The sequence below is a fragment of the Drosophila miranda genome, chromosome 2 (genome assembly GCF_003369915.1).
Source record: "Drosophila miranda strain MSH22 chromosome 2, D.miranda_PacBio2.1, whole genome shotgun sequence".
NCBI classification, from domain to species: domain Eukaryota; kingdom Metazoa; phylum Arthropoda; class Insecta; order Diptera; family Drosophilidae; genus Drosophila; species Drosophila miranda.
This window is the reverse complement of record NC_046675.1, coordinates 16,382,438-16,404,465: the sequence shown is the minus strand read 5'-3', so window position 1 is coordinate 16,404,465 and position 22,028 is coordinate 16,382,438. Positions and strand designations below refer to the sequence as shown.

Below are 22,028 nucleotides of genomic sequence, written 5' to 3'. Positions count from 1 at the left end.
TTGGCATACGATGCGAGTAAGCCAAGAGGAAAACTATCAATCGTCATGTAAAACTCCACTATACGTAGATGCCCTAAACTGCAACTATTACAGAAAAAGCGATGAGAGCTGTTAAAGCAGGGCTCGTAAGTATTTTAATTTGTATAATGCAAACTTGCTGACCCGAAATCGGTACGGTATACAAAAATGGATCAAAGCATTATTGATTGTGTATATATTTATTTTATGGAATATTTGAAGATATTTCATACAAAAACACTAAAATTCCGATTGAACAATGGTGGATAGTGGTAAGAAGAAGGAAAATAGTTGAAAATCTATTAGCAGACCAGATATTACTACATAGACAAACAAGAACTTCAAAAAAATGACGAGAATAAAGAGAAATGGCCATGAAGTAACTGAATCTGAGCTCAAGCTGAGCATCACCAAGGGCCAGTTGGAGCAGGTCTAGCGTTTTTTTAAGCTCAGGAAACCCGATAAGAATATACAAAGGTCGTTGAAGAAACTGAGGGCCAAGCAGGCGGAGAACACCGACAAGAAGGAGAGCAAGGCCAAAGGCCCGATACATAGTCAGTACGGCTACATTGAGCGACAAAGAGTGCGTGCGGGAGAGACAGAAAACGTGTCTGAACATGTCGTCGGGTGCTGCTTAGCCACCGCAAATTGATTTGTTCTTTTTGGCCGGAAAGGGGTGGAGAGAAATTTTGAAATACACTTGGTTCGATATCACAGGTGTGTGGATACCAAATTTGGTGTCGATGGGCGTCAGGATCTCCGAGCTCAAAGTGGTACCCTTTGGGGTCTTTAGGCTCTTCTACGACACGTTCTTCATCTGCCTCTGATTCTCCGTCATCCGGTTCGGATAAAGCCGATTCGGATTCGTTTTTGGCGGACATTTTGTTGTTAGTTAATTGTTGTATTCAAAAAGAAGAACGGACTTGTTATAAAAAATGTAATAAATGTTTGCTTAAATTACAATATGTTTTCCAACGAAGCCCAAAATACCCATAAAGTAAGTTAACCCCGCTGCACCAAAGTTTGTATACCCTTTAGACAACAGGAATTTTTATTATACAAGTAATGCAAGTTTATACTGTTCGAGGATATGTTTTGAAAACAATATTGTAATTTTTTTTCATAGACGTATATGTAGGTCCATTTTTTGACCTTGATTTTTTGCACTTTTAACTCTTATTTATGATCTCTACTAAAAAAGCTTGGAAATGGAAAAACATAAGACAAGGTCGATGGGCAGAACTCGATGAGAGTTCTAAACTAATTTAAATAATTATTTAATTTTTAAAATAAAATTAAAAAATTAATCAAGTAGACTGAAATATGAGACGGTTTAGTGTCATATTAAAAAATTTCAAAATGATCAAAAACAAAACACTCGAATTAGTCCATTCAATCGGCAATGCTCTGCTGAATAGTAAAGTGTATTTCTGTTTTGCATGTTGAAAAGTCGTTGGTAATTACAATAGGCTGTCTGTCAACTAAATGAGGTTCTAACTGATTGTGGGTTTAGTGATTTAAGAAGTAGACGGCACGCAAGTCCGTGGTCACTCAACTAATTGCTCTGAGGCACGCCAAGCACTTCCTCTACCTGGAGACTAATTAAAGGCGCTGGTCAGCCAATTGATGACAAATTAGTTAATCTGAATCAAATCGGCAGCTGTTTATAAATAAAATAAAGGTGTTTGGCTGTGGGCCTCCTATGTATTTAAGTCGAAGCAATAATAAAATTCTAGTCAGTAGGAAAGCTACTTTAGAATGCTAATCCACCACTGGATTTTGCTCGGCCTGAGCTGGACACTCTGCAATGCTGATTTTTATTCAGAAACCGAAGTTGGAAAGTTCCTGAGGCACCTGGAAGTCATACCAGATGTCATTGAAGCGGGGCCGCAGGAGTTTCTCAATGTGGGTAAAACCATGAGGACGGCACAAGAGTGTCACACAGCCTTGATTCTGGATTCCCTCCCCACTCCTCTCCTAGGTCACATATCTGGGATTTATTCAAGCCGATCGCGGCGTGGAGCTACAGCCCATGCAAGTGCGCGATGAGCCCTATGTGGCCTGGAACGCACCCATGACAAACTATTACACGCTGCTGATGATCGACCCGGATGCACCAAGCACCCAACAGCCCTCGGCCCGGGAGAAGTTGCACTGGATGGTGCTCAACATTCCCGGCAATCAGCTGATTATGGGTGATGTTCGCGCCGGCTATGTGGGGCCCACACCAGCCTCGGGGAGTGGACTCCATCGCTTTATCTTTCTGCTCTACAGGCAACAGGATTACACTAAATTCGATTTTCCAAGGCTGCCCAAACACATTCTTACGGGACGCAGCAACTTCAGAAGCATGCAATTTGCGAAACGCTATAAGCTCGGTTATCCGGTGGCTGGCAATGTGTTCACTGCCACCTGGAGCACCGATGTGCCAGCCCTGTACGACTCCATCTCCCGAGGCGCAAAACAGAAAATCCCGCTATTAGAAACGGCAAGTTAATTTAAAGATGAAGATAAATTCGGTTATTCACTAATATACCAAACAAACGAAAGAAATTAGTTGGTAAATACCTTAAAGTATCCGGGAATGGCATTAGTGGGTCTGCTCATGAGACTGACTTTGTACAAACTATTGGTAGAATACAGAATAGGGGGTTCTTAGAATAAGACATTCCAAAACAGAAGCCACATCGCACATATGTAAATATTTTGATCATAGCGTGCCTAGCCTTTTTTAGTATCTTATTTACCCAACAGAAGCAGAATATATCAAAACGTTCGAAAATGTCGAGTTCCGAAGCTGCCGAATGCTTTGCAAAGCATGAAATTGTTCCAGATGTAATCCCCGTGGGGCCAAATAAACTACTCAAGGTAGGATCCCAACAAGCGTATGACCTTTGTAACCGTCTGTAAGTCCTCATAGGTCACCTATGGAGGCGGTCTGGTCGTCGACAAGGGCGGCGAGCTGACACCCACTCAGGTAAAGGCTCAGCCGAATGTGGAATGGGACGCTGAGCCGGAGGCGCTGTACACGCTCATCCTAACCGATCCGGATGCTCCAAGCCGCAAGCAGCCCAAGTTCCGCGAGTGGCATCATTGGCTCGTGGTCAACATACCCGGCACTCAGATCGCAAAAGGTGACGTGCTGAGCGAATATGTAGGCGCTGGGCCGCCCGAGGGCACGGGACTTCACCGATATGTATTCCTGCTCTTCAAGCAGAAGCAGAAGCTATCCTGCAAAGAACCACGCATACCCAAGACCAGCGGCGATAATCGAGCCAAGTTTAGCACCACCAAGTTCGTGGGCAAGTACGGTCTTGGCAGTCCCGTGGCCGGCAACTGCTTCCAGGCCAAGTACGATGACTATGTGCCCAAGCTGTACAAGCAACTCTCTGGCAAGAAGTAGCCATTAAATATATAGTCACAAATTGTGTATCTAAAAACTATTAAAATTCGCATTGAAGCGCAACGAGTAATTAACAAAGAGCTTGATCATGGGATGCTTTCCCACTAAAAGCTCTGCCAGACTCGCTTTAACAGTGTGCCACCGGGTCAAACTGGTTTCAGTTGCTGTCAGACCTTGTTCGGGAGCTGGTCGCCTTTTCCATATAAATCTGTTCTCATTTTTCCAGTTCAGTCCAGAGAGATGATGCTGATTCCAATACTGTTAGCCAGCATTGTAGCGGCTGTGCACTCTTCTGCCTCCGTGGAGGAAGTCTTTGCTTCGCATAAGGTGGTGCCCGATGTCATTGCCCAGGCGCCAAACCAGTTTCTAAAGGTGGGGCAACAGAGACAAAGAAAACGTCGCCGAAACTAAAACGAATAATAAAACTATTTTAAACTTTCCGTTCAAAGGTCACATACAAACAGGGACTCGTTGCAAAGGAAGGAGTGGAGCTCACGCCCACACAAGTCAAGGATCAGCCCTTGGTCGAGTGGTCTGCCGCGTCCGGAGACTACTACACATTGATCCTCACAGATCCCGATGCACCCAGTCGTGCCGATCCAAAGTTCCGTGAGTTCAAACACTGGGTGGTGGTCAATATTCCCGGCAACGACGTGGCCAGGGGCGAGGTGTTGACTGCCTACATTGGCTCCGGCCCGCCCAAGGGAACGGGCCTCCATCGCTATGTCTTCCTGCTGTACAAGCAGTCCGGCAAGCTGGACTTTAAGGAGCCGCACGTCAGCAACAAGTCTCGTCGGGACAGACCCAGTTTCAAGGCAGCAAAGTTTGCAGAGACGTATCAGCTAGGCAATCCCGTGGCCGGTAACTTCTACCAGGCGCAGTACGACGACTACGTCCCCGAGCTCCACAAGCAGCTCTCCGAGGAGTAAGAGCTTACCTCTGAAGCACACCCATGCTATGCACAGTGCACATTTTTGGTTTAATTATAGACAATCGCTTTTGGTTTTATTGACTTCAGTGGAAAGTATTCTATTCGTGTTTTGGGTTTTGGTAAAAGTGCAGTCTATTTACCGGCTGCTGTGGCCAGGGGATTTCGCAGCACCAGGATCACAGAGTCGCCGCGCAGAAACATTTTCGAGATGAAGCGATCTTTGTTGACGGGCTTCACCTTCTTTTTGCCCTTGCCCGTTCGCGGCAGCTCCGTCCACATTTCCTTGACGTTCTCTAGCACCATGTTGCAATGGCGGTCGAAGGCCTTCACGCGGCCCAGCAGCTTCTTGTTATTGCGGCAATTGATGAGCACTTGCGTGTTGTTCTTCACGGACTGTGTGAGCACGGACAGGGGTCCAGTGTTGAACTCCTCTTCCTCCTGGCGGGCCAGCTCCTCGGGTGTCAGCTCCGACTTCGGTTTCACAAGAGCCCTGCAAAATAATGCAAGTTATTGGACGCTACAACAATCGCAAAAGCCGACGCACATGTCGCTGGTCGGCATGAGTCGCAGTATTCGGTTTTCATACTTTCCTGATGTTACTTACATGTTATAGTAGCTTTAGATGTTGTTAAATACAAGAAGAAATAGTTTATCACTTGTTTTTTGTTAGTTTTTGTGGATTTTGTCGAAAAATTTGTCGAAACGCGGCTTTTTTCTTGTTGATATTATATCGATGTATCGATATGTGATTTTTTGCCATTATTGATACGATATTTTCGGTGCGGTATTTTTGGCGATATTTAAATTTAGCAGGTTTGATATATCGAAATAATTTGTATTGGAGCGAACAGTGTGACCGCGGACATATTGATCAAATATACCACCCGACCCTCATTAACATACCAATATATACCGTCTCATTTTGAAAATATAACGTAAATATACCGATGAAAAAACAATTATTTTCGTAATAAAAACGTAACAAAAAAGTTTTTTTATATATTTGGAATCATCCATCCTTTTTGTGTTGGTCTCGTTACAAGGCTTTCAACCTAATCAGCTGTCGGCCATACATTTTTAATGTTTTAATAGGTGGGGGTCCTCTTCATTGCCCAAAAAGACTTAATCCTGCGTTAACGTTTGCTCTTGATACTGGCATTTTGAGGACTATATTTTTATCCAATTCATGAATCAAATTTCTACAATATACTTTTCACTGCCAAACGCCCATCGATACTATCGACTGAATACGAGTGCTGTTAGACGCGACCGTCATCTGTTATCGCATCGGAGCTCCAGCTCATTACAGAGTGCTGTTGGACGCGCACCTGGACTGTTAACCAGGGTGACCGTTTACGGTATTTTTAATACTTTTCGGTATTTTTTGGGGTTCAAAATGAACCGATATTCAGCAATTTTTCGGTATAATACGGTATATATATTATATTTGGTATATTTCTGAGGGTCGGACGGTATATTTTATCGATAAATCCGCGGTCACACTGCTGTTAACTTCAACCGCACGAGTTAGGAATTACTTTAAAAAATCTGATTTACATGACTGCCAAGAAGCCCAAGATGACCCAAAAGGACGATGTGGCCGCAGTTACCACGTGCACCTACTGGGTGCCACGCAAGAAACGACACTGCAAGATGGCAGCCAACAAGGAAAGCCTCTTCTGCGGTGCCCATTCCCCTGCCACTGAAGAAAGCAAAGCCGTGGACGCGGCTGCTGAACGGATTCCCTGTCCACTAGACCCAAAGCATACGGTATTAAAGAGAAAGCTGGCGAAGCACCTGACAATCTGCAATGCCCGGGACCAGGCCAGCACGCTGCCCTACATCGTCAAGAATATAAACGCCGGCGAGGAGTTGGAAAATCCTCTGGAAGACGAAATAAACAGCAAGTTGAGACTCCACGAGCTAGAGGATACAGAGTTCTACAGCGTAATAGACAAAGTACAGGCTCTGTACGACAAACACGTTGCCAACAGCATCGAGGAGCTGCATTTGCAGCACGCCACCCTGGAGGAGCCACTCGGCCACGAGGAGTACGGCCAGGAGTCCCGCAAGCATCTGGTGCAGGCCTCTGCTCTGTTGGGCATCCTCGAGCACGACCAGCAGCTGACCGACAGCACCAGCTTCATTGAGTTTGGCGCCGGCAAGGGCCAGCTGGCCTACTTCCTGGCCACAGCGCTGGAAACCCAGGGCCTGTCCCACTCGCAGGTGGTGCTTATCGATCGCATGTCGCTGCGCCACAAGAAGGACAACAAGGTGACGAACAAGGAGCTGGTGCAGCGCATTCGCGCTGACATAGGAGACCTCAAGATTTCCGCGCTGCCAGAGTTGGAGCAAACCAAACGCAATGTCGCTTTGTCTAAGCACCTGTGCGGAGCGGCCACGGATCTTACGTTGCGCTGTGTTCTGGCCCATGGAGCCGCTCCCACGGATTACATCCTTATTGCTCTCTGCTGCCATCACCGCTGCTCCTGGCGCTCTTACGTCGGTCAGACCTGGCTGCAGGCGGCAGGCCTTGGACACCGGGAGTTCGCCATCATCACCAAAATGGTTAGTTGGGCTGTCTGCGGCACGGGCCTCAGTCGGGAGCGTCGCAAGGCCATGGCGGAGGCGCATGAAGAGCTCGGCGAGCCGCCCACCCAAAGATTGACTCGAGAGCAGCGCGAACAGATCGGCTACCAGTGCAAGCGCGTCTTGGATCAAGGTCGTCTTGAGCATCTGCGAGCCAACGGCTTCGATGCGTCGCTGAAGTTCTATGTCCCGCGGGAAATCACGTTGGAAAATGTCGTGCTCATAGCCAAACCCATGAAAAGCTGACCGCAAAGGATGAGCGGCAGATATAGGAGTGACTGCAGGTGCCGGACACTGGTGGCGGTGATGTCGGCATTGGCATCAGCAACGGCATGCAATTTGACTTGTGATAAGAGCGCTCTGGTAGACTTGTGTATTACGCTTTAGCTGGATACCGCTTTTAAGTTTCGTTCAGTACTTCGTGTGGTCCCACTAAAAACAAAACATACTTCAGACTAACTATAGCGGGCTAATAATGCTGATGATGATCATTATGAGCAACTACTACTATATTTGAATATGTGACTCGTAACTTTAAGAGATATATAGCATATATATATATATATGTACATATATGTATGTAAATGAGAAAACAAAAAAAAACAGCAGCACTCCAGCAAAGGAGACTTGATAAACTAATAAAGAGAATATTAGGAATACAGCCCATGCTCTGGATAAATTTTGTATCGTACATTGACACCCATTAAAGAAAAAAAAAAAAAAATAGATTAGCTTATAATCAGATAAGCGTGATGAAAATGAAAAGTATGCAAGAGTACGTACAACTTATTAGATCTTTGTATGGAATTAAGCAATATACAACTGCAAGCGACAAAGGCATGCGCCAATGAGCATTTACGCATCGACAATGAGTCGCCCTAATCTATAGCACTTGGCTAATCGCCGCCTTAACATTTTCGCCGCCGCCCGCTAACCTACATATATTACTTGAGCTTGCTTTTGTATTTTTCTTCTTCCACATAGAAATCGGAATTCTCCTTCGGCAACCGTTTCCATTTAATGGCGACTTCAGCGTAGCTCGGGCCCTGCCAACCCAGTTCCTTTGTCAAGTGCACACTGTTCACAGAGGTTCCCTCGCAACGGATTATCACCCGGGATCGGATCTTGGGTGTCATGAAGATCCTGAAAGATCACTCAAATTTACTATCGAATGCATATGTATGCCAAAAGCACCGGAAAGTGTTCAGAAAGATGTTGACATGACGCGGAGCGTTAGTAAACTCCAATAGTTTGGGCTGGCAGCGATAGGCTGTCCAGCTCTATACCGATCGTTTAGATCAGCCGCAGGGAATGACCCAATCATCGGTGCAGCGGGTTCTGTCAAGTCTAGTCCCTTCTGGGAGAGCTTAATCCGGATGCGGGCTCCATCGTATGCTTCCCAGGAGCCATAGCTCTTTACGGGCACCGTGCGACAGAACATACTCTTTGGCCTACCCATGGACAAGCATCGCTATCGCACTGTGGTCAAGAAGTGCGCCCTGGAGAGGGACTTCAAGCCACTCGTTTCCTGGCGGCGGATTTCTTTCTGTTGTTTCTCTTATTTTGGTTGCGCTTCTTGGAGAAAATTGCCGTTTTGTTGACCTTTTTTGTTTAAGCCGTATTTTAGTCGAAAATAACCCAGTCAAGTAGAAAATAGGTTCATTAAGTGGATACAATTATGTGGGCAGGGCTGAGATCTATTTAGCTAGTAATATTCGACGGAATATATAACTTGAATTCGTGAGAATATTTACGAGTTTTTTTTAAAATCAGATGGTATATATCTGACGTCGGTCACACTGGACATCAGCTGTTGGTGACTCAGAAAAAAAATATTGCTGGCAAAAATATTTATCGCGTTGATTTGAGGAGCAAACATTTAGAAATACTGTTCAAAATGGCACACAAAATGAAGGCCATCAAGTGCCCCACAGACGAGCTGTCGCTGACCAACAAGGCCATCGTAAACATCAACGATTTCACCGAGGAAGTAAAGTCAGTCTCGCCTACTTATTCGATATGACGCCAGCGCTGCGCTACGTGGGTGTCTCTAGGCAGAGCAACAACTAATTGCATTGTTTCGCCATTGACAGATATGTGGACATCTCGCCGGGACCCGGACAGCACTACATTTTCGCTCTGGAGAAGATCGCGGAGCTGCCACGTGATCATGTGGGCTTCTCGCTGGTCCAGCGCAAGTGGGCGACGCTTTCCATTAATCAGGAGATCGATGTGCGTCCCTACCGCTTCGACGCCAGTTCGGACATCATCACCCAAGTCTCCTTTGAGACGGACTTTTTGCAGAAAAAGACCACCACCCAAGAGCCCTACGACTCTGACGAAATGGCCAAGGAGTTCATCATGCAGTTCTCGGGAATGGCCTTGACTGTGGGTCAGTCACTGGTCTTTCAGTTCAAGGACAAGAAATTCCTCGGCCTGGCGGTTAAGACGCTGGAGGCGGTGGACCCCCGAACCGTTGGCGACGGCAAAGAGCCCAAGTCACGCAATGTCCGTTTCGGCCGCATCCTGGGCAACACGGTCGTGCAGTTCGAGAAGGCCGAGAACTCGGTGCTGAATCTGCAGGGCAGGTCCAAGGGCAAGATTGTGAGGCAGTCGATCATCAATCCGGACTGGGACTTTGGCAAGATGGGCATCGGCGGCCTGGACAACGAGTTCAATGCCATCTTTCGACGAGCCTTTGCCTCGCGCGTCTTTCCTCCCGAGCTGGTAGAGCAGCTGGGCATCAAGCACGTCAAGGGCATCCTCCTCTATGGACCTCCTGGCACAGGCAAGACGCTGATGGCCAGACAGATTGGCACAATGCTGAATGCTCGAGAGCCCAAGATCGTAAACGGGCCTCAAATCCTGGACAAATATGTGGGCGAATCGGAGGCCAACATCCGGCGGCTGTTTGCCGATGCCGAAGAAGAGGAAAAGCGGCTGGGACCCAACAGCGGCCTACACATCATCATCTTCGACGAGATCGATGCCATCTGCAAGGCACGTGGCTCTGTGGCGGGCAATAGCGGGGTCCACGACACAGTGGTGAACCAGCTGCTGGCCAAGATCGACGGTGTGGAGCAGCTAAACAACATCCTCGTCATCGGCATGACCAATCGCAGGGATATGATAGATGAGGCTCTGCTCCGTCCCGGCCGCCTGGAGGTCCAAATGGAAATTAGCCTGCCAAACGAACAAGGTCGAGTACAGATCCTCAATATCCACACGAAACGTATGCGTGATTTCAACAAGATTGCCAGTGATGTGGACAACACCGAGATCGCGGCTCGGACAAAGAACTTCAGTGGCGCCGAACTGGAGGGTCTAGTGCGCGCAGCCCAATCGACGGCCATGAACCGCCTCATCAAGGCGGACTCCAAAGTGCACGTCGATCCGGAAGCCATGGAGAAACTGAAGATCACCCGCTTGGACTTCACTCACGCTCTGGACAACGACATCAAGCCGGCATTTGGCACCGCTCAGGAAATGTTGGAGAACATGCTGGCCCGAGGCATTATAAACTGGGGTACGCCAGTCTCCAAACTGCTGGAGGACGGCATGCTCTACGTGCAGCAGGCCAAGGCCACGGAGAGCTCTGGCCTGGTGTCCGTGCTCATCGAGGGTGCCCCCAACTCTGGCAAGTCGGCGCTGGCCGCAAATCTTGCCAAGATGAGCGACTTTCCCTTCGTGAAGGTCTGCTCGCCCGAGGACATGGTCGGTTTCACGGAGTCCGCCAAGTGCCTGCACATACGCAAGATCTTCGACGATGCCTACCGGTCGACTCTAAGCTGTATTGTGGTAGACAATGTGGAACGCCTGCTGGACTACGGATCCATTGGACCCCGCTACTCAAATCTCACGCTGCAGGCTCTGCTTGTGCTGCTTAAAAAGCAGCCGCCGAAGGGACGCAAGCTGCTCATCTTATGCACGTCCAGTCGACGCGAAGTTCTGGAGGAGATGGAAATGCTGCCGGCCTTCACCTCTGTCCTGCACGTCTCCAATCTGTCCAGCCCCGAACATGTTATGGCCGTGCTCGAAGATTCGGATCTGTTTAGTCACGAGGAGCTGCAGAACATTGCCCGGAATATGGCCGGTAAGCGGGTCAGTATTGGCATCAAGAAGCTGCTCGCGATGATAGACATGATCCGTCAGTCGGAACCCAATTATCGCGTCGTCAAGTTCCTGTCCAAATTGGAGGAGGAGGGTGGATTGTCCATGGTGGCGCGCCCCCACTAGCTACCGCCCGTTGCGGAACTCCGATTGTCCGTCGTGGAGCTCAACGACGCTTTTTAAGCGATCCTATTTCATCAGCTCAAATATTGTGTGTGTGTGTGTTGCTTATGACCCGAAAGATGATCGAAACAAATCAAGCTACAAACCAATTTTGATTTGATTCCGGTGAACATTCCATCAGAAGGATGGCGGCTTTGAAGACTTGCCTGTCCCTCAGTCTCGTGTGTGTAATTATGTAATTTGTTGTCCTCTAGTGGTATATTATTTATCCGATTGAATAACAATTGGCATTGTTCATTAAAGTTGTATTAGACCATTTTTTAAGCGCAAAACTTAAATGTAACTGATGTTTTGAGATACATACATATATATGTATAATCCTAGCCTCGCTCGCTGTTAAGTTGAAATGTCACGACCCAACGAATGAAAATCAGAACCAGACCAGAACCATTCAATACGATACGAAAGACTTTTGTAACTCGCATTTAGCGAACAAGGATCAATATTGAATTGCCCGAAAACTAGTCAAATAGCATAAACAGACAAAGCACAAAATCAATCTGGAACCTTTTTATACGATACGTGTGTGTATATTTTGTACGTTTTATGATGCCACAATTTTGGAATTTATCTTTAGATGATCAACAGAACGAACACTTTTTGTATTGAGATCAAACACTGGGCCAAAACTCATTTACAACAAAACTAATACTATATCCCTAAACTCTTTGAATATTGGGTATACAAAGTTGGAACTGAAAACGACAGATCAACATAACTATGGAACAATAGAAAATGTGTCCACTATGTCCCTGTAGAACCATAATAGGTAATAACAGATCCCGTCCTCTCTCGGAGCGACATATCCCAAGAACTTCCTGCCGGGAACTTCCATTTACGGGTAGATATATTGTTGTCTTACAGTTTGCACAAATGTACTACTATTAGATTAATTTAGGTTTCAAAACTAGACTTAAGAAGGTGTGTGCATTGACTTGAAGTCAATTCTGTCGAGTATCTCCCCATCCGACCGGTGGACCGACCCATTGCTGGGCGGAGCAACGAATTAATATAATGACAAATGAGGCTGAAAATGATTTCATTGCCTAGCACCCAAGCATAAACCGGTATTCGATGTATTTTTAAAATGGTTTAATAATGCAAAACAGTTCTATAATATGTATTCAACCAGATTACGATCAAGTCCCGCGCTGTTTAATAATATATTTAATAAAATTATGTATAAATGGATATGTCATATGAGTATTGAATTTGTTTGAACCATTTAGAGACAAGCCGTCATCAATTTCTAAAGGGAACATCTCAATTTCAAACTACAAATTTGCATTTGTTAAATGAAATTCTTTGAAAAATCCCATTGATTTGAATAATGTCTACACTCTCAGATCGCCGCCAGACGGCCGTCTGGCCAACTGAGCGGCGTCAGAAATTATCCCCAGCCAGAGCCGTGACATAGCGAGAGCCATAACCGAGACATCGATCAGCTGTTCGCAAGGCCCGACGGACGCCGCACTGACCCGCCAGCAGTAGCTGAGAGTTGGTGTTGAGCTCGGCTCTGGCCAAGACAGCGCCCTGGCCAGTCTCTTGATGGTACTAAGACCGGGTCGGAAGACGGAACCCAATCAGTGCTGGCCACAACCAGTCGGAGTCGCCAATTGCTGACTGCTGCTCTAATATGTAATTTGAATAAATGATTTATAATGAAAACACTCGAGCGGTGCGCGCGTCGTATACGTAATATAGAGTAGAGCAGAGCATAGCAGAGAGTAATTGATATATGGCGCTAATTGCGCCCGACGCCCATTTGTGGTGCGAAGCGGTCCAGTCCAGTCCAGTGCGGAGCGGAGCGCCACTTTATCAGCGCGTCTGAGGAATCTTGAGGTAGCCAGAGCCACCGGCACAGCCAGATCTAGTGTCGCGACGGTGTCAGCTGCCGCTTATTAACTAATTAAAGCTGCATATTTATTGAGATCTTAAAATTGATTTGCATTGCCAATTGAATGGAATGGCTGGGCTGTCAGGGCACCTCTTGTCCCACAATTAGCCACAAATGTATGCAGTGTGCAGCTGTCCCTAAACCATTTTCCACGTCACGGGGAGTACGAGTACAAGCAACACGATCCCGTCGACGTCGACTCATCCAACCCACCCACCACTTAGCGGGCCAGCGTAATTATTGGGTGGGGGCTGGGGACCAGGCCACCGCGTCATCCGCTCACGTATGCAAAAGATTTTCGTGACGAAAGTCCAGTCGGACAAAGTTCAGTGACCGAGCCAAAATGCAGCCACGAAGCCCAAAATTAAAGCCAAAACGGATTTTCATTCAGTGCCGGGCCGCTGTCGTCTCTCTCTCTCTCTCGCTCTTTAAAAATAAATGCGAAACTTTTACAAATTTGTATTTTTGTTTATTATTAATTGAACCCGCTCTCGGCCAGGGCGCACTTGTCCGGCCAAAAGCAAAGCCCAAGCCCGCGCCCGCGCTTCAGCCTGAGCCGCCGCCCCAGTCACAGCTCAGTCGCGCCCCTCGTAAACTTTGAAACCGGCCTGGCCCGAGACGACTGCTGCTTTTTCTGCTGCTGTTGTTTAAAGCACAAACGCCGGCAGCAAAGGTTCGATTTCACTTTCGCACGCTGTCTCGAGAAAGGTGGGAGGGGAGGACGAGGGGGAGGAGCAGGCGCATCTGGGGAGCTGGAGCCATAGCTGGAGCTGAAGCTGGAGCGGATGGGAATGGGGGGGATTGGTAGGCTGTCTCTGGCTGTGACGCGGGGTCTGTCATGTGTTCAACTTTGCCGCTCTCACTTGCTTTCTTCCAAATGGGACTCTCTCTCTCTCTTTCCTTGGAGCACCGGATCTGTTTCCTTTTGTATTTTCATCGCTACACTGCAATAAAATTATATTTCTCGAATGTTAATAAGAAAAGCTTGACATTTAAAATAATAAATAAATAATGTATTACAAGATATGAGATATATCATTAAAGCTAATTTTAACCTTTTTTCTTTAATGCTGGGCAATATAAACTTGTTGAATTTTTCAGCATTTTCCAGAGAGTTCTTTGGTCCTCTCCTGTCATTGGCCACCCCCCAATCTTTTGATTTCACGGGAATTTACCCACCGATGTATCGCGATGTCGGGTATCGTATCGTTCCAGCTACCTGCTGCCGCCGCAGTGAATGAGGTGAAGACAAAGGCAAACATCATGCAAAATCTTCCTGCATTACACAAACGCGGAAGGTTTTCGCTGTACTCGCACATTTCATGGATTTTCCAGCGCTCCAACTGCATTTTCATGGCATTTTCATTGATGTTTTCAAGCGTGCATGTGCCCGTATGCGAAACTAGCAGTTAAATTAGCAGTTTTTGCCCGTTGCCTCCGCTCTGCACTACAATTTTACACTGCAGTGACTGACTGTTTGGGGATTTTTTGTGTGTTGGTTTTCGGTTTTCTCCGTCTGTTTTTTTTTTGCAATTTATAATTGAGTTGCAATTTGGCATGCGAGCCAAGAAGAAGTGGCCGGGAGTCAAGCCTCGAAACTATTTGCGGTATGTCGGAGATTTTCGTGGAACTTGCATGCGTATTCGTCATCAAGTAAAGATATGGGAAAAGGTATTTAAATTGACTGTGTTTTGGGTTAAAGATTCTCCTCTTAACTTAACCCTTGTGTTAGGGCAATAAAACAGATTCGTATGTAGACCCTGCCTAAACAGGACACAGGACTCCACAGAAGACTTTGAAGAAAAAGGCCACTACCTTAACCCCCAATGTCAGTCGGGGGCTAAGAACAAGTAGTCATCTGTATTTATATCGCATTTATATCCTAAACAGAAGACACAACCCCCAAGATTACACAAACAAAAAAAAGCTCAAAAACGGGGCATGATCAAAAGCCGGTAACAACCGAAACACAAATCAAAACGCAGAAACGCAGAATCCAGAATCCAGGGCAAAAAGCCAGCACAGAATCCAGCCTCTCGAAATCTGTGAAAATGTTGCCGCACGCGATCGGGACATTCGCATTCGCATTTCATTTCGATTCATTGATACACAGCCTCCACTCCCGGACAGAATGCAGAAAAAAACCGCCTTCGCCTCGGCACAGTTCCAAATTAAATAATACGATCTGATCTGGCTGTGTGTGTGTGTGTGTGCGCGCTCCTTATTATTATTATATTGTATTCCACCCTTTTTTTGCGTGCTGCCCAGAGCGGCGATTTTTTGTGCCATTTTCTTAGGAATTCCTTGGCACGCAGCAGCAGCAGAAGCCGAATCCGACTCCGGGTCCATATCCCCTGTCGCATGATCAATCAGAACGTTCCATCAACATTCCCCGATCTCAATCTGAATCTGGATCTCAGGGGCATATTGACATCCCAGAGACGCGTCGTAGTTCACTTTCCTTTTTTTGCGACGGTAGCTGTCGAGTGGGGAGGGGCGGCACGTGCCTAGCTTCTGCTTTCTTCACTTTCGTCGTCGGTGTTCTCGGGTTACCTTTCGGAGTTACCCCTTTCGAGGCCACGCCCCCAGTCGTTATAGCGCACACTTACGCAAGGCGGATATTGATTTCGGGATTGTCAGTAGATTGTCAAAGGTGGGGGTGGAAGTGGAACAACTACTACTACGAGTACGATTTCACGTGTGCCCCGTGTGCCCCGTGTGCCAGAGACCCGGCTGACTGCGAGAATGACATCTGCGTGTGTGCCCATTGTGTTTCACTTTTCATCAAACTTATATTAATAAGTTGCTTGCGCCATAATTAAACTGAATTTGATATTTCCGGCCCGGGGGAGAGACACTTGGTTCAATGAACCCATGAAAAATCCTTGAACCCACGGCCAAGACGCCAGACGAAATAAATATTTTGTACATATGTATTGCCAATAATCTATTTCAAACAAAGAACCAGAAAAATATAAAAAAAAGTTAGAGAAGCGTCGCGTCTGCTGCCCTTTTGGCTTTTGGCGGCACCCTCACAAAATTATTGACCAGCGTTCCATCCATCCATCCCAAAAAAACGCAAAAATGGGAGAGAAAACGAACAAGAAGTCGGACTCTGACTGACTTCTGATCTGGACTTGTCTGTCTCTTTCTGGATCTGGAAGGAGGATGGCGGATGGGGATGCTACCCAAATATTTCTGTTGGTCAGGAAAGGACTTCTGTGCGGTTTGTTCATATTCGTTTTTTGTTAGTATTTTTATTTTTTTGTATCTGTATCTGCTGCCGGTCCTTCTGCCCCTCCACATACACACACACACACACACATCTTTGTATTTCATTCTAATCAACATGCTGCAAAACATATAATTCGAATTTTTGATATTTCATCTGACCATTTTGCCGAGAAAATTGCATTTAAACGCCTATTATGCGCTTTTTATTTGCAACCCATACTTTTCTGCCCGATTGCCCTGGCCTGGCTGGGCTGACTCAGTCATGCAAAAATACAAATCATTGTTTAAGTATATACTTTTACCATACCTACAATATTTAGGTATAATGCTGATATATCGCCACAATATATGGATAAATATGGTTCATATTTATACGTATACTCGTATATGTACAATATATTCGTACTTACAGGCCGCTCTGTCAACTAGTCGGCAGCTTCCTGCTTTGGGAGTTAATTAAGTAAAGTCGTAATATCGTTAGCAAATAAAATAAATTGTCTTCAATTACATGAATGACATCCAAGGCGCAATCTCTGGTGATTGACCTCTTTCAATGTGGCATTCTTGGCTTGATTGCCCCGAACTTCGGCAGGAAGATAATGAAATTGTATATAAACTTGCATATATACTCGTTCAACCCCGCCGATACACAGAGACAGAGACGGCTGTGGCTATGCGCCATGCACTTAATCAAAAAATACGACAAAATCAAGTGTAAACAAAACTGCATCGCAGATCTCGACTCGAACTGGCAGGCAGCATCGACACCGACTCCGAGACTCCGACTCGACCGATCGGGTGCATTGAACACATGAATATATCTGGCAACAAAACAAAAATTTAAATCTCATTTATGCATATACATATGCATATTGTATATATGTATTAAAGTGCACTGCAAAAATAGTTTCCTGTTACTGTTAAATCGTTTTTAAACTTAAGTTAAAAAAAGAAACGATTACGACTTATTTTTTTGACTGAGAAGGAAGCTAATACAGAAATTGTCTTACACTGGGAGAGTTTTCAGATACTGGAATATTCAAATGTGTTTAAATTATTTCGAGGCATTAGCACATATTTTAGAATGTGGTAAATTTGAGTGGTTTATGTACTTCCTGTTAAAACAATAAATACGAGTAATTTTCGAAAGATTTATTTATTTACTTTTGGTGAATAATTTCAATCTTATAAAACTACTTTTGCCTCGTGTTAAATAAAAAGTATTAACAATTGAGAAATATTTCAGTCTCTTATTATAAAAGTAAGCTATTATTCCGGGTATTTCTTGGGTAGGACTAGAAGTCTGAACTCCTTGAAAGACTTGATTGAGAGAATTATGTATAAGGAATTTTTATTAGATACTGAGAGGGGCCGTGTCCACAGTCTGCTAGGAGGTGGATAAATTACTACTACTAAAAATATTACTACAATTATTACTTTAAATGCAATCTATTATTATGATTATGTATTTAAGTTAACTTTTCATCTTTCAATATTATACAATATTCTCCGCCAATGATGATCAGTTGTCAAAAATCGAGCAAAATCGATCCAGTTTCGCTAATATTAGAATCAAGATAAGTATACACTTATACTCATATATTGTATATGAGTCTATAGACCGACCCGTATTAGAATTGACTTTCGTCTTCTAATGCGATGTGGTTGACCTTGACGCTCTACCGAGAGTTTATTGTCCTTTCAATAGAACACGCTAAATAAACTCGAATTTTAGCAGTCGTACATATACCATACATGCCATATATCTTTAAATTTATACATTTTCGTATACATATATACACAGTTTATACTGCACTAATTCTGCGACGAACTAGTTTCGACAAAACAGATTCAGATTTCAATTCCGATTCCGATTGCGATTCCGATTCCTGAATTCCGAACAATAAGAAGATGAGCGAGTAAAAAAACGTCCACAAAGTGCATATAAAAAATGTATTTAAATCTACCCACAACCCGAACTGTGACTGCTGACTGTTGGTCGTCTCCAGTTGAGGCTCCGGCCAGATGCTACGATGTTGCATCCCGCTGGTGCTCCAACCCTCTGTTCCAGCCCCAAGACACTCGCTGCTCCTCCTCCGGCCTTTCTGTGCCCCCCCGATCATCATCAGCTGACTGGATCTACGCGCGCGCCTGTTTAATTGCATCTGCGTGGGCCTCCTGCTCCTTCCCCTACCCTATTTTGGGGGTTCGGGGGAGCGGGGTATCTGGGGAGTCGTTTGTAGTATCTGTGAGATTTTATGCAAATTAAACAAGTTCGCTGCCAAAATATTGCCGTCTGCGTTGATTTGTTGTTGCGCTGCTGCTGCTGCTTCTGCTGTATTTGCTTTTAATTATTTATTTGCATTTATGTGATGTGTGTACAGATGTGTGTACACTGTGTACAGGTATGTAGTATATAAGATTGTGTGCGTAGTCAGTGTAAGTAGTTTGGCTAGTCCCTGGCACCGGCACCGGCACCGGCACCGACACCGACACCTGCACTGGAAGCTTTGTCGTGGTATCTGCCCAAACCATTCCATACCATAACAAAAGCGATTCCAAAAACCCAAAAACCAAACATGTTTCATGTTTTTTGGGCGTTTGCTGCTCGAGGGATGTCTCTGTTATTATTGATTAGCTAAATTGTTGTTAATTAGTTTGACTTTGAACTTGATTTAGAGCTTGTTTGGGGCAAATGTGTCAATAGTCGTCTATTCGGGGGGTTCATCTGTCGGCGCTGTCGATCGGTACAAAGATCGAAGCCCAGTCACGTGTTGGAATATTAGGTTAAGAACTTTTGAAGTCTTTTTGTTGGAACTGCCCCTGAGGCATCTCTTGCCACCTGAATCCATTGTGATCTTATATCAACCGTATATCATATTGTATAATCTTTCTCTCTCTCTCTTGTTATCCAATTTCCAGTGTTGCTTTTCAGGGGGTAGTAACTGGCACTGAGTATCCCCCATTCATGCCCTAATTGCAGCCCAGTGGAACAGATTCGAGCGTTTCATGATCATGACTAAGGTCAGATTCATAAAAAACCGCATATACTACGAGTAGACCCAATTTAGCGGACAAAAGTACACTCTCGAAATTTGTGCGCAAAGAAATTAAAAGCGAAATGGAATTGTTTATACAAATGCCGACCAGACCAGACCCTGCATTTGCATAAACATTTGCACGTTCATTGTGTATCGCGAGGTTTGTGGTTTCTGGTGTCCAAAGCCGAGCCGAGTCGTATCATGTGGACGTTGGAGACCCTCGAGCAGATAGGTGCTTCCATTTTCAAGGGTTTGCCTTGTCTGGCAGCTCGGATTTTCCGTTTCCACATTGAACTTGAGAGCTCTCCGATCCGATCCGATCCGATCTGCTCGGTCTAGCCCTGGTGGTGCAGAAGCGAATCCAATTCAATCCATTCAGGTGTTGTCGGAGTCGCTTGGGGAGTCACTTGCTGCCGGATCTGAGTCTGGTGCATTAGTGCATAAATCATGCGCGTCCGATGATATCACGTGTTATAATTAGAACGATGCATTTTCACTTTTTTCACATCCCAACCCCAACATCGAGATCAAATGTCCGTATCCGCGTAGGGCTGGGTTGACAGCTGAAAATCGTGATATTTGATGTTTGTATCTTTCATACATATGGCCTGGAACGATAGCCTGAATGCCGGGTGGGGAGGGGAATGGAGGGGCATAAGACGGGGGAGCGAAACCCCATCGAGCCATCAATGGAACCAATGCCCGTAAAGTGTCGTTCATTATGACCTCCTGTTGCAGTTGCAGTTGCAGTTTTTGTTGTTGTTGTTGTTGCCGGGTTGTTGCTATTATTGCCATGGTTCTTGTTACAATGTAATCGCTGGCGGCTCTTTAAAATATGCACCAGCTATACTGTCAATAGCTAAGAGTACCTCTGGTCGGGCCAACCACTCCACTGAGAACTGGAGACTCCAGCAGCCAGCAGATAGTGGCCAACACCGCCACCGCCACCGCCAAAGCAGCAGCAGCAGCAGCAGGTTGACCATGAGAACATGTTATTAAATTACTGTAATAATGTATTAAGTATGTAAGAATGCTACAAATGTTAATATGTAATAATAATTGTAATAGGTTGTTGCTATATGCCAATATGCCAAACGGACCAATCTACTCGACTTTGGTCAACAGTCAACAGTCGGTTTACTCCCATTCCCATTCCCCTTCCCCTTCCCCTTCCCTGGCTGCCTGCCATTCTACGCACTGTAGTACGAGTCTGTTGGTCAGCGGAACTCGCATTTGACATTTTCATTTTCAATTCCATGAAAGTGTTAATAATGCACTTATGTGAATATGTATGTATATGGATTGGGTGAGTGAATGAGTAATATACATGGGCGGTCCGTATCGTATCGATATCGACATCGATGATACACATACGAGTATTTAATTTATGGCTCCATCATTTGCGTCACCCCAGGCACAGGCTCAGCCTCAGCCTCATCTTCAGGCAGGGTTGGGTTCGATTTGGTTCTGTTTCTGGCTGCTTGTGGGGGGGTGGGGACAGGAGGATTCAGCTTTTTTTGGAAAGGGAAATCCAGAACGAATCGAGCTTGGCGCAAAAGTGTGCCGAATTTGTGAGTTAATGGCGCACTCTGAAAAGATGTGTATTTGTAATGTGTAGTTGTATTTGTAAAGCCAACACAAAGAATAATGGTCAGGAGACTTCTGAATATACCAATTACATACTTTGTATCTTCATTTAATCCAAGGACACCATATTCCTCACCTATGTAATATCAACATTTCAATTCCCAAGAACTATTGTCTTTCGAGAGCGGGGTATCCCATGCCATGCCTAAAAATAAATTTCTTTGTAAATACTATACTCGGTGGTTATTATCTATTCTATGAATGTTATTGACGTTGCCTACATAAATCCCTTAATTATATGCAAACATTCTGATGGTGGCTTTCATCAAGACGTCTTAATGTATAAATATGTTAATTAATTTTTTCCCTCTTTATTAAAATTGTTACTGGTTGAGCATTCCCGGTGCGCATTTGCTTTCTTCTTCGCGTCGTCGATGATTATTTTGGGTGTTATGCAATCAAGACGATAATTTCAACATTTCTATAATAAAAAAAGCCCATATTGGAGGAGGGAAAAAAAACAGCCAAGGATATGCATATCCAGTTCTGATCGGTCGATTGCTGCGGTCTGTATCGTATTTTATGAGACTTTATTTATGTGCGTTGGGGTTTCTTGTCTTTTTGGTGTTTTTTTTTTTATACAACGACTGCTGCTGCCAACGAGTTAAACTTGTAAATAAATATAATTATTTCGTCGGCGGTGCTCAATTAATTAATATTATTTATAAATTGGCTCAACTGATGTTGAACAATTGCGTGTGTCTTGTTGGCTTTGGTTTGTTGGGCTTATGTGCATTAAATACTCTAATTTATGGCAGCTGCTCTGAGGTGCGGTGGCGGTGCACAACTGTGTGTTTCTTCTCATTTTGATATCTAAATTAGCATTTTGTCTGTCATTTCCCAGCTCTATCTATGGTGGCTATGGGGTTTAGGTCTGCTAAGTGCGTTCATATTTTTTATTTGTTATTTACTCAATTGCAACCAATAGCCAAACGGTAATAGACCAAGACCAGCGTCTAGACCTGTTGTTTGCTT

General features: G+C 45.1%; 5 protein-coding genes across 5 annotated transcripts; 4 read left to right on the top strand and 1 right to left on the bottom strand.

The window, feature by feature from the left end:
• The first annotated feature begins 1,739 nt into the window (after positions 1-1,739).
• LOC108157238 lies at positions 1,740-3,487 on the top strand. Its single transcript, XM_017289207.2, has 4 exons — positions 1,740-1,923; positions 2,000-2,506; positions 2,773-2,886; positions 2,939-3,487. The coding sequence occupies exons 1-4, from the start codon at positions 1,777-1,779 to the stop codon at positions 3,419-3,421; spliced, it is 1,251 nt and encodes a 416-aa protein (XP_017144696.1). The 5' UTR covers positions 1,740-1,776; the 3' UTR covers positions 3,422-3,487.
• Positions 3,488-3,575: 88 nt separating this feature from the next.
• On the top strand, positions 3,576-4,438 carry LOC108157240 (protein D2). The gene is made up of 2 exons (XM_017289210.2): positions 3,576-3,793; positions 3,871-4,438. Exons 1-2 carry the CDS (start codon positions 3,662-3,664, stop codon positions 4,348-4,350), a joined length of 612 nt encoding a protein of 203 aa, XP_017144699.1. The 5' UTR covers positions 3,576-3,661; the 3' UTR covers positions 4,351-4,438.
• LOC108157241 (probable small nuclear ribonucleoprotein Sm D2) lies at positions 4,400-5,103 on the bottom strand. The gene is made up of 2 exons (XM_017289211.1): positions 4,957-5,103; positions 4,400-4,842 (listed from the first exon to the last, which is right to left on the bottom strand). Coding segments are annotated over exons 1-2 (360 nt in total). The 5' UTR covers positions 4,959-5,103; the 3' UTR covers positions 4,400-4,484.
• Positions 5,104-5,834: 731 nt separating this feature from the next.
• LOC108157169 (tRNA:m(4)X modification enzyme TRM13 homolog) lies at positions 5,835-7,616 on the top strand. Its single transcript, XM_017289088.2, has one exon. The coding sequence runs from the start codon at positions 5,910-5,912 to the stop codon at positions 7,185-7,187; it is 1,278 nt and encodes a 425-aa protein (XP_017144577.1). The 5' UTR covers positions 5,835-5,909; the 3' UTR covers positions 7,188-7,616.
• Positions 7,617-8,733: 1,117 nt separating this feature from the next.
• LOC108156738 (vesicle-fusing ATPase 2) lies at positions 8,734-11,991 on the top strand. Its single transcript, XM_017288397.2, has 2 exons — positions 8,734-8,936; positions 9,035-11,991. Exons 1-2 carry the CDS (start codon positions 8,839-8,841, stop codon positions 11,175-11,177), a joined length of 2,241 nt encoding a protein of 746 aa, XP_017143886.1. The 5' UTR covers positions 8,734-8,838; the 3' UTR covers positions 11,178-11,991.
• The last annotated feature ends 10,037 nt before the right edge of the window (positions 11,992-22,028 follow it).